Genomic DNA, 12,383 nt, shown 5'->3' with positions numbered 1-12,383 from the left:
CAGTGTCACTGTGTGCTTGCACTGCCGTGTAGCCTCTATACATGAGCTCAGATAAGCTGCAGTTGTTCGTAGTCAGTCTGGTGGCAGTGTGTTTTACTGAAATCTTGCTGCAGATGCAAGACGGTTGCATGAACTGCAGTTGAACCTGAGTTGCATTAAAGCAGAGGCTTATGCCAGGCCACCGCTGAGCAAAGTGAACAACTTAATTTGCATGTAAGTACATGATTGGGCAAGAACCAAGTTTAAGACTGCCCACCAAGAATTCATGGGTCTCTGGCTACGGTCACCAGAATTGTAAGGAAAATGTGAACTATATGAACAAGGTGTGACCAGTTGCCAGTCAGTGCAGATTATGTGTTGGTGTGTAAATGTTGTTAATTCTGTTGATTAGACTTAGTCACTTACTTCTATGAACAAGTCCATGTCTCGTGGGCGAATTTGATCCTAATTCATCACCCACAGAGCTACTGTACTTAATGTCCACAGAGACAGGGGTCTGTTTGTGTGTGTGTGTGTGTGTGTGTGTATTAGTTTAAAAAGCTCCCATTAAGCAATAATAAGTTCCTCATGCCTGTCTTCTGTTTCCATATGGTGATTGCATACAGTCCAGTCCACGTTTCATGTGTTTGACTTTCACTTCAGTTTTACTGCCTTTATGTCTCTGGATCAGTACAGTCAAGACAAATCAATGTGCTTTTATTGCAAATAACAGACAAGTTGGCTTTGATTCTTGTTCCAGATCACCACCAGAGGTTGTGAGACGTCAGAGATGACTTTGCGTCGGAACAGCCTCGGCCAGCTTGGTTTCCATGTCAACTTTGAGGGCATCGTGGCCGACGTGGAGCCCTTTGGTTTTGCGTGGAAGGCAGGGCTGAGGCAGGGAAGCCGACTAGTGGAGATCTGCAAGGTGGCCGTCGCTACTCTCACCCATGAACAGATGATTGATCTACTGCGTACATCCGTCAGTGTCAAAGTTGTTATAATCCAGCCTCATGAAGACGGCACCCCCCGAAGGTAACTCCTCACCTTTGGTTTCTTCTTTTTACTTGTAAACTAACACTTTCAAGCAACACTCCCGATTCTTACAAAGCATGGGCAGACATTCTGTTGTCTTTTAATTTTGGCTGTCATGCTGTGGTTAGTGGGAAAGAGAAGCAGGTGCTCCTCCAGAAATGTATGAAGTAGAAGAATAGTTTCTTCTCATTTTTCCATGCAGCTGGGGTAAATTAGCTTGACATTTGCTCTCATGTTGAAGATGATTAGCATAAAGAAATGCTTACGTACTGTTTTTGTTGCACAAGGGTTTATGTTGTTCTCCGCTGATTCCTCTGGAGAGGAGACTCTTTGTATTGATGTGGCTTTGTTGGAAGAGAAAGCTCTAGCAGGGCTGTAGAGTCACGCAGACACGGGCAGTCAGCGTTTCCCACTAATGATAATGAGACGAGCGTTTTGATTAATGGCTCATCTCTCGCTGCTTTTGTCTGACAGCTCACATTTGCAGATTGCTTTTTCCTAACCTCGCCCAGTCTTCTATTCAGCAATTAGGATGGGAGTGTTTGGTTTTTTAGGGACTCACACCCATGGGGAGAGTCCATCGTTCCCATAATAAAAAGAGAGAAGCATATTTCAAACAATTCTTTGTGACAGGAAGAGAAGAAGGTTGGTGTAAAATACTTGTCCTGAAAGCACATCTGCTTGTTTTGTCTGTGTGAGACAGACAGTCCAGTGAAATCATACCCATCATTCTTTCACACTCACATTTTCGACATCTTTGTTTTGGTTGTGCTTCAGGCTGACAGATTTGTGTAGCAGCAAATGCTGTTCTGACTTTGTTGTAGATAACTACTGCAGGATGAGTGCTTTTTTTCTCTTTCTGTGCGGAGAGAGTACATCCGCTTAATCCCATTGTGTGTTGTTTCAAGTAATCCTAAATTTGCTAGCTAATTATCACCTTTGAAACCCGTTGATGTCTGTGCATTTACAGATAAATTAAGGTGTCGATTGCTGAAAACATTCTATATCTGGGATATCAAATTAATGGTAACCTTGCTAAAAGTTCTCTATGAATACGATCTTAAACAATTGTGTGTTCAAACACGTCATTCTGTAAAACACTGCATAGTTGATGTGTGTTGTTTCAACTTTATGCTCTGGTCTGGCAACAGAGGAGTAACATATTTGCACCCCCAGATGGTGGACTAACGTGCCTCGTCTGTGTGAATCCAACACAGCAGCCACTCTGGCAGAACAAACGTCTAATCCTCTTACCACGATCTATGATGATACATGGTGATACAATCATAATCGCAGTTCAGGGAAGCAGAAGCAAACATCGTCCAAAACTGGTTCTGTGTGGACGTATGCATGTCCAGCTCCCTGTGGATGTGGTTACAGGGTGGAAGATTCTGTAAAGGAGCCGGTATTTGTGCCAGTGAGAGACTTCTGGTTTGGTTTCACCCGCACCACCAACAGCCTGTGATGCTACTTTAGACATCCAATAAAAGATGGTTTTAAAAATACACAAGCTACACAACACTGTGTCCAAAAGTATGCATCATATCGTGATTGTGTTGTGTGTCTGTAATGTGTGGTATGATGCATAATGCACTGACCCATTTATGGTGTTGCTAACAGATGCATTTGGCAGATTAGACGGTATTAAAGCAGTAGACTTTACTGGTTAGAGCTGTTGAGCTCGACTGGAGACTTTCCCTCCTTAACTGAAACACAGTTGCTCATCATCATCCCATGAGAACCAAAAGCCTCTGTCTCGGGTCCTGTGAACGTTCTCCCGAGGCTTCCAACGAATCCAGAGGTGAGAGGTCGGGTGAAGAATCTCGAGGGCCCTCAACTCTCTTCGCTGCTGCGTCTTTGAGTTGCCAAAGTGTTGCAGTCGACAATAAGTGCTCCAGTTTCTCCTCTATTATCTCAAACGAAAGGAATTCAGCGGGGGCCCAAAGTCCTCAGTCACTCCCCTGTGGCCAAGGAGATGGGGGTAGTCTAACAACAATGGACAAGAGTCTCATGACCTCCAGACAATGTACCTCCATACAGCTACCATGACATAGAAAAATGTTTTCATAAGCGCATGTTGGGGCTAGAGGAAGACTGTTTCCTCTTGTATGTTTTTAAATCATCGAAATAGAGTTAGGTCTTCTTTATTTTGTGATTTCCCCAGTTTCAGTGAGGATTGAGAGGGTCATATTGTTGCTAAGATTATTTTTTGAAGAAAAAAAAGAACATTTTGACAACTGTGTAACACTGTTTAAACGTCCTAAAGCTGTTTATGCCCCAAACGGTTTTACCCTGCTCAGCCTTAAGCCAATGGAGATATACCTCTAATATTAGCCTTACCTCGTACCGTATTTATTTACACTGGAGGAAGGATGTGGTTTTAGCCTAGTGCAATACCAGAGGCTTTTCCATCATCACTCTGAAAAGCTTTAAACAAGTTCAGCATGTTAGCCTTGGATCTAACTAATGAGAAAAAGATGAAAAAGATTAGCTCTTTGAAACAGGAATGCGATGTACAGAACACAGCAGTGATTGTATGTTTTGGTACGTGGTCATCAGAGATGTAAGAGTAAACAAAAGGATCTGTACAGTATGGACTGAAATGGCTGTTTGCTAGAAGACATACAAATAGTAACAAAGAAAAAACATCTGTATTGTCAGAGAGTGTCAGCCATCATGTTTTTACAATATAGTGTCCGTCTTAGCTTTCAAGCGCTGCGATTTATGTTTAAAATGGTGGGTAACCTGATTTTAAGTGGGTTCAACATGCACCAGCCCCCTGCTGATAATGAGAATTGCCTATGACATTCAGATAGCCACTTGTGACCTTTCTTTTGAAGTGTCATCAGACTTGTCATCGTGGATTTTCATCTGGACTGAAGTTAAGCCGGATTTCTAACTTTCTTACTTTCTCATCCATGCCGGCAATCCCCTCACATTCTTCACAGGAGCCATGCTCTCCTTTTAGATCAGTTTGCAAAGAAACCTCCAAATAAGGTTTTTTTCTCTTTTTTTTTTTGGTATCCCATACACTTTTCAGCACACCTTATTTAATGAACCTCTTGACAATGGTCCACAAAAGGCCAGTGCAGGTCATGGCCTCTGTGGCTCTTTTGCTGTGACAGGGACTGTGGGAATGGATTAGCATGTCCTTCAGTCGCTGGCCGTGTCATTAGAGTGACAGCTCTCTGACTGAGGTCTAAGGTCCTGTTGTCGCACTGATCTATTGTAATTCGTTAAGAGCCAACTGCTAAAGGAACTGATTGTTCACCCCCAAGTGACCACAAACTGAGCTAAACTCTTTCCTTTTTTATTTCTGAGGTCCAATGATTTGATTCATTTTAGTTATGTCAAATCACGCTGTGGCACTTGTGTTGCCAAATTATTTCCTCCAATACGTCAGACATAACTGTGTTTTTGTTGACTGGATGTTGGTTTTAAGTTGTAGATGTCCTCCTGCTCTACAAGCTTATATAGGCCATTGTTGTATAATTTATAGCACATTGTGTTTAACTGGAAGAGTGCAACAGAATTTCTTGGTGGACTCAAGAGGAAGCAGATAGTATTATTTGAGTTCCTGGCTTCCTTCTCTCCTGTGGCAGACTGGACGTGTCCAGCAGCCTCTCCACCACCACCAGACTCCAGCTCAGGTTTAACTGTGGACCAAACACCCATTTCCTGCTGTTTCTCCATGATTTATACACACTGAGTCCGAGTCCCCCTATACATTACAAACAAGAAGCACATTCCACATACGTCAGGCCAACGTGATGGGAATTTCCAGCTCCAGCTAAGCTTGTAGGGGAGCCGAGGGAGAATATTAGGAGATAGAAATTTACCTTGTCAGCTCATGGTCATTCTGGTGTGAAAGTCAGAGCAAGAGACAATGAGACCTTTCCTGTTGACAAGCTGTTCGCTAGGTTCAGCCTTGTCTGCAAGTAATGATGTGTGGCAACTGGCATGACCACACTTACAAAGTAAATAAAGGTAATGATTGAGTTAGCAACTCTGTTAATAAACCAACTGACCAGCAGTCTGGAGGGTTTAAGGATCTTGTTAGCAACCTCTTCTTCTGACATGGAGAAAACAATGAAGGATCTCAGGTTACACAACAAAAGAAAGCAGGATAATTATTGCAACTGTTGGATCACCAATCTCAAACTCCTCATATATATACAGTAGCTTCACCCAATGAGATACATTTCTATTTATTTATGAGCATCTCTTATCTGTTGGTGCTCTAATGCCAGTCATTACTCTCACTGTTCCATCCATATCAAACCAGAGATGCATTTTTCATATACACAGTAGATAAATAATGTAGACTGATGAGAATGTAGAGCACACTCACTAATAGACCTTGATCATAAATGAGGCCAGCTTATCGACGACATTGACCAGATCTGAGAGACAGGTGACGTGGTGGAGGAGGAGGAGGAAGTGAAGGATGATCTTCTGGTTAGATCTTATAACACCCACAGCTGCACTGGGAGACCAGCTGTAAACAGCCCAGCCACCCATGGCCCAGTTTGATGAAAAGGTCTCTGAGAGGGATTACTCACCCCCTCCACCACAGCCTTTGCAATCAGTCAGTGGTCCCTCCTCAAGCTCCGCTGTGTGTACATGTAGGACCACAGCAAAGTATACACAGCTCTCCACCGCCTACCCTTACTGCATTCTGGAAAACGGAGGACAGTGTAATTATTAGGGTCAGCTTGAGATGCTTTTGGAGAGCTAGCAGAGCACCCAGGCTGTTTAACCCTGACCCACCACCTTATAAACCCCCCTGTCTTTCCAAACATACACACCAATCCTCTGCCGAGACCCAGAGATTAATGTTGCATGAAATGGCATCACAGTCCTTGTCCGTCCCAGAGATCCTCAGTGTTGTTTGCAGTAATGGGATGGAGGTGGAGGGAGGAAAATCCTCCTGTGTAGAGCTACTCAGGGGAGACCCATATCTGATTAAGTGGCAAGCTGAGATTTTTGGCTTTATTAAAATGGGCAAAGTATTTTCAACCGTTTTCTGTCTCTGATGTGCCAGTGAGCCCTGTTTTTGTGCATTCAAATGTGTGTGTGCTTATTGTTGACACACAGTCTAAACGCTTCTCATACTCCCAGTTTTTACAGAGGACATCAAGGTCAGTGTTAAACAGTATGATGTACCATAACAACTGAAAACTATGTGCTTGTCTGGCAATGCAGTAGCAAAATATTGCAATGCAACTTGGATGTTTCTGTAGCCTTTTCATCCCAGCTTCACGGCTGACATTTATGCAAATAGATGAATAGGTAGATGTTCTTTATTGATCCCAAACTGAGAAATTTCTTCATTAACCTTCTCTGTTTCCTTCCTCATCCTCCCTCCCTCTCAGGGGCTGCTCCGAGCTTTACCGCATACCCATGGTGGAATACAAGGTCGACAGCGAGGGCACACCCTGCGAATACAAGACACCCTTCAGGAGAAACACCACCTGGCATCGGGTGCCCACAGCTGCTGGACCACCTCTATCCCGAGGCTCACCGACACAGGGCCCTGACCGCCTCCAGTGCCAGCAGATCCTCCAGCAGCACCAGGCAGCTATCCCACGAAGCACTTCCTTTGATAGGAAGTTGCCGGATGGGTCCAGGTAAACAAACCATCACTAACTTCCAATCCTTCACAGACAAGTTAAAAACGTATCACGAGACTTGTTGGTAAAGACAATAAGGTTGTGACAAAAAAGACATTGCTGAAAAATAACATATCACATATTGACCCATACAAGATAAAGGAACACTGCACAGCCTAATAAGGTTTCCATTATCTGTCTGTGATAATAAAAACACTTACACATCAGTACATGATCACTAGCTAATAATCTTAACTTTCATCATGTCTTATTCCTGAAGCAGAGCAGGAAGGTCTTACCACATGTACAATAAGACGAAAATCCATCATTACAACAAAAAATGTTTGACTTTTGTCTTTTGTCAGAGTGAAAAGAGTAAATATCATAAGAAAATGTCACAGCAACATTATTACAGTGCTGCAAAAAGTAAGCAAATGCAAAAACTAAATTAAACAAATGAACAAAATCATGCTTTTAAGGCATTTTTGGAAGTCAAACTCTCCACTCAGGGTTTTTCAGAAAGCTAGGCAGAGCAAAGCTTGGGATCAAACATCATGACGCTCAAACGATCCAGTCCTTTGAGGTGAAATCTTTGAACTATCAGCCTTTCTTACTTTGAGGGCCAGTTATTGTGTTCAGTTATTTGCATACATATAAATGGAGCATTTTAGTCCAATGAATTCACGGCTTTGCTTTCATCTCCCTTTAGATGACAAGGCCACACTCAGACTTTGTTCCTGTCCTAGACTGTGTCTCTTTTAGACATCTCCATTGAGCCATGTAAAGCAGTGATTTGTTCATTCTAATGAAACCCCTACAGTCATGATAACCTTTCCAGTGTGTCACACCAACCCCCCCTGGTGTTGCCTGTTCTGACTATACTGGGATAATGGCTGCTTTCTCGGCCTAATCAGGGACCCTGGCAGTGAGAGCACTCCATTCTCCCTTGCTTCTTTCTTTCTCTCTCCGTATCCCTCCTACCACTCTCTCCCCCTCTTCCTGCACCCTGCTGAGGAGGAGGTGATGGGGACACTGACACAGCTCAGCTCATCTCATCCAATTACCGCAGAAACAAAAAGAGTGCTCTTCCCCGGACCACGATATGTAGCACCCCAGAGGGAGTGTGAGTAGAGGAGGCAAACGAAGAAGAAGCAACAGGGAGGGGGAGAGACAGGAGGGTAATATTATACAGTCAGATATTCTACAAAGGAAGAAAGAAGCAGTGCGCATGCTGAAGAGATACTGATCATGTGCATAGTCAAAAATATCTTATTTCTGTCAAAATAGAAATTACAATAGAATTTTTTTTAGCCATAAGCCATAATTTTTGAGCGCCATGTTGCAATTAAAAGTTCACAAAAACTATTTAGCAAGCAACATGTTTATACCATGACAGGTGGCATCAGTGACGGGGGATTTGAGTTCATCTGACAGGGCTGTGGGGCGTTGTCTGACAAATAAAGGTCTATAGGACACATGAATCTTGATATCTTAGATAAAGCGTCATCCCATCCACACTGAATCCAGACTTCGTAAAATATGACACCTATTCTGTAGCCAAGTGAGACGGCCGCTAATCTCTGTAGCTTCGAAAGTTATTGCGGTGTAGACAGAAAAATTATGTTCAATAGCCCTCCCAGAGCTTCACATTATGTCAGGGGAGGAAGAGAAGAACAAAAAGCAGCTGCTGTTGTTTCACCCGCCGAAGAGACTAACACTTCAGCCAGGGAGGAAATGTAGCGATCCGGCCAAAGCTTTTGATGATGTGTGCTGTGACTGAGTTACTGACAGTTTAGTGAGTTTCCCATGGAGGTCCAGACAAATGAAACCTGATGGCAAAGCAGAAAGGGTTGATGCTAGGACTTTGTCACCTTCTACATGGATGTTTATATTGTGATTTTTGAGTTATATGGTTCTGCTGGATTTTTTTTTTTTTAATTAAACCTACCTGCATGTTTCTGTTCTGTGAATGTTCCATCATGCTTGCATTAGGTGGATTTGAATATTTTAAAAATTAGAGAGTGAGTAGGGAGATGTGAGCTTAATTTTCATCCAATCCTAAATTCGTTATATCAACAAAGAGGTAAGAAAAAAGGCAGAGAGTTTAGAATATCAATCTAGATCTGGGCTGAGAGACTTAATGTGAAAGCCATCGTGCCTATGTTGTTGCAGTCTTATTTCCGTCCGGTCATCTAACCTACTTTGGTGTGTTGGTTAAAAGAAAGGCCTCCAGGCAGACATAACTCAAAACCAGTGTTTATTTTTCCCTCTAGACCATAGTCCACAAATTTTTCCTGACCAGGCGAAAGTAAGCAAAGAAATCTCTTGTCTGATGTGAAGTCAGGCCAGGGCTTGTTGCTAAACAGTAACACACACTTTGGATAGGCTAAGTTCAGATAATGGTCAAAGCCAAAGTTTGTAAATGAGTAAACTTTTTTTTTAACAGGTCATGTGCGAAACGATCAAGAGCAAAGTCAAGTCAAGCCTCTTGTACTCAGACACTATTTCTGTCTTTACACACAGGCCTTCACGGAGGCTTATTGCACAACTAATCTCTGTTTCTGTTTGTCTCTGGAGAACAAGACACCCTCTCCCTTATTGAGAGTTCTCACATTATCCACGGTGCTCACGTGCAAGAGACTATTTACTTGTATGACACATAATAATATAGTAATTAATGTGGGGAATAGTGAGGGAAAGAAGTCAAAAATCTGAGTTAGGCATTGAATATAAAATGGTTATTAATCAGTACAGGTGGTGTGTGCTTTGATTGTTAGTATATTATAATAATTATTTGATGATGAAAAATAAATAACAGAAAATTTAAAAATTGTATTAATAAAAAAAAAAAACAGTTGATTCCATCACATACAAAGTGAGGATGTATTGCTTTTCTTTCTTTTATATGACTGAAATAAGTTTAATTATGTACCAATTTTGGGCTATAGGTTAAAAAACATGTCATTTGAAGATGTCGCATTGGGCTCTGGGAAATTTTGATGGGCCTTTTGAATAGTTTTGACCAGCTGTGGCAGTGTGAGTTACACTTGTATGTCCTCTCTGTTTCTGCAGGGCAATGCAGGATATGGAGAACCCCCAGGTCACCTCATGTAACAAGGGAGACCAGCACTATCGCAGCTCCCCGAGTAACCAGTCCTCCTCCAGCGATCCAGGACCCTGTGGCAGCGGCACCTGGTCCCAGCAGCCTGGCTATGATGGGTATGGGACTAAAGCAGTGTTACTTCTTTTCAAATAGCCTCTAAGTAGTCCATCCAGAAATATGCAGTTTTGCAGTAATGAGTGCAGCTCCAATCAGTCTCAGCACTATTTCTGAGAACCAGTAATTTTGCAAAATGGCAGCAATTTTTCCACATGAAATGACCAAATCATCGATGCCTTTTTGGCCAGTCGTCTTTTTTTGCAGGAAGTGATCTAACACAAAAATAGAATTATCCCTGCCATAGTCTTATACCATGTGGAGCTGAAAAGAGGAAAGATGATAGGTTGAGGATGATTAGTTGCATGCATGAGATTTCTTTAACTTTAAACATTTATTATTGTTATTATTATTATTATAGTTTCCATTCAGTCATCCCAAAGCCTTGGTTTCATGATTTCATTCAGAAGAATATTAAAGTTACCTCAAACTTAAATGGGCACTTTGAAAATTAAGCTATTCAGTTTTATAGCCATTTAAAATCCGAGCCAAGTACAGTATTTTGTATTGTTGTAACTATGGGCACATCTTTGTCCTGTTCAGAATATTTTAAAAGGATGAGCACTTACGTATAATAGGGTGTGATTATAAGGAATGCTTTCTTTTCCTTTACTATGTCCTAATGCGACTAAAGTGCCACTTTAGTAAACAACACTAATTTTGGAGATGCCTTTTGAAAAGAAACTCTCTGACTAAAGTGCATACAAAAGAACTAAAATTACTACTAACTAAGAAGACCGTGGGATTAAGAAGCTTCGTCAGAGACCCTGTAGCTTCTGTCAATGATTATAGCTTTCAGTTCCTTTCTATCATCATAATTTTCTGTTTGTGCATTTTGTACTCTTTACAGCATATCAATACAGACCTCTTTTCAATAATCTGTATTCTCATATGAAGGTTTGCAGACGGCACAGACATTACATCTGTCAGTCTGAGTCTTGTACATGAGCAGAATCCATCAGAGACTGATGTCTGTAAGCGGTTACAGGCCATGACAAGAGGCTTAGCCCCGTGCTGCTGCTTTCCTGTCTGAAGCCTCAAATGTGCACTGAACTCTCAGGGATCGCTGTGCCCTGTCAGAGCCGCCACGATGCAGAACAGCCTGACACGCTGACTGGCCGAATGATCTCTAGTTAAGCGTCTTTGCTAAAGATTGTGAGACGCTGTGGCCTCTGCTCGTCTGCTGCCACCTTCATTAGCTCTTTAAGGTTTAATTAAGACCTGCATTGACAAATCTGCTGCTCTATCTCTTTTGTCAAGAGGAAGAAAGTGCCTGGTGTGTCGAGTCGAATGAAAGGAGGCCTCTTGTCAGTGCTGTCTGGCAGTTTCTTTATTCTATTATAAGCTCAAGTGATTCGACCTTAACTGATCTTGAGCTAATTGCTGTACATCTGTGGTAGATCTATTGAACTTAAACTCTATGGGCAGAAAACACTTTACAGCCCATCTTCCTCCTCTGTCCTTCACCAGGTGCCCCTCACCTATACTCCATGAGCGGGCAGGGGATGTACAGGGGGGAGATGGAGAGATCCACAGGGAGAGGGAACCCACCCTGGAGAGGACAAGGTCTGCAGGTGAGTCTGATTTTCAGTCATCTACGCAGTCATAATTCAGCTGCATATCACGTCTAGAAATGTGATATTTTAAAAACCATGTGACCCAGGGCTTTCATCAGTCTGTTCATAACTCAGCTTTTTCTTCTCGGTCCACAGAAGCCAAATGGCACATCCCCTCCACCAAGATCCTGAACCCTCTGAAGCAAAGAGAAGGAGGCAAAGACTCCCCCAACAAGCTGTCCCGGGTAAATGCATGACCTACTTTAAATTTAGTTTGATAGAAGATGCCCCCAGTTACATGAGTATAGAAATTTGTTATCAGCCTGTTTTGAAGGCTCCTAAATGCAGTTTGATGTAGCCTCCATGAGTGTTGTGTTTGAAGTGGATGCCCAGCTGTCAGACCTGGTTTACCCCATGTCAGTGTTTTAATCAGGGTGAGGTGAAATTGCCCTTGTTTATGGGCAGGAACAAGCAGCTCAAATGGTGTATTCAGCCATTCATGTCGTCCCCTAGCCACTCTTTGCTCTTATCGCTTTCCCTTCATCAGCATGCTAACAGGCGTCTCATCTCATCACCCTTTCTGGTTGTCTCACACTTTTCTAGGACAAATTTTCCTAGAAGGTTGCATATATTAAGTGTTTGAGCCTCTCATTTTCCTCTTTCTCTATATTCCCATCTCATATATCTTTTTTTTTGGCCCATACACTATCTCGCCTGCCTTTTATTCCTCCTTTGATGCTGGAGGCTCACACACAAAGCTAATAACATCTTTCAGTGCTTTCAGCCAGTGTTGCATTAACCCAGGCCAGTGGATAAAATTTTAAACCATTCCCTTGGGATTCTCTTCCCTAATGCACAGTGCTTGTTTTTTGTTTTGTTTTTTTTTAAATCAGAGTAGCTGTTTTTGATGTGATGCAATTTAAGTTGCTTCCATGAGTTAGCAATGTTCAGCATAGCATAATGAAGAAAACATGACAGATCATA

The 12,383-nt window shown here is 42.3% G+C and overlaps 1 protein-coding gene across 4 annotated transcripts in view; it reads left to right on the top strand.

Annotated features, from left to right (window-relative positions):
- The window catches only part of LOC124066321 (signal-induced proliferation-associated 1-like protein 2), a 79,783-nt gene that overhangs the window by 49,947 nt on the left and 17,453 nt on the right, over window positions 1-12,383 (top strand). For all 4 annotated transcript variants that reach the window (XM_046402595.1, XM_046402594.1, XM_046402592.1 and 1 more), the window contains exons 9-13: window positions 740-1,014; window positions 6,390-6,644; window positions 9,699-9,845; window positions 11,314-11,417; window positions 11,556-11,644. In XM_046402595.1, coding sequence (XP_046258551.1) covers window positions 740-1,014; window positions 6,390-6,644; window positions 9,699-9,845; window positions 11,314-11,417; window positions 11,556-11,644 — 870 coding nt within the window. The remainder of the gene's footprint in view (window positions 1-739; window positions 1,015-6,389; window positions 6,645-9,698; window positions 9,846-11,313; window positions 11,418-11,555; window positions 11,645-12,383) is intronic.

Source organism: Scatophagus argus, chromosome 10 (genome assembly GCF_020382885.2).
Source record: "Scatophagus argus isolate fScaArg1 chromosome 10, fScaArg1.pri, whole genome shotgun sequence".
In the NCBI taxonomy this organism is placed as follows: domain Eukaryota; kingdom Metazoa; phylum Chordata; class Actinopteri; family Scatophagidae; genus Scatophagus; species Scatophagus argus.
This window is presented reverse-complemented; position numbering and strand designations above follow the sequence as displayed.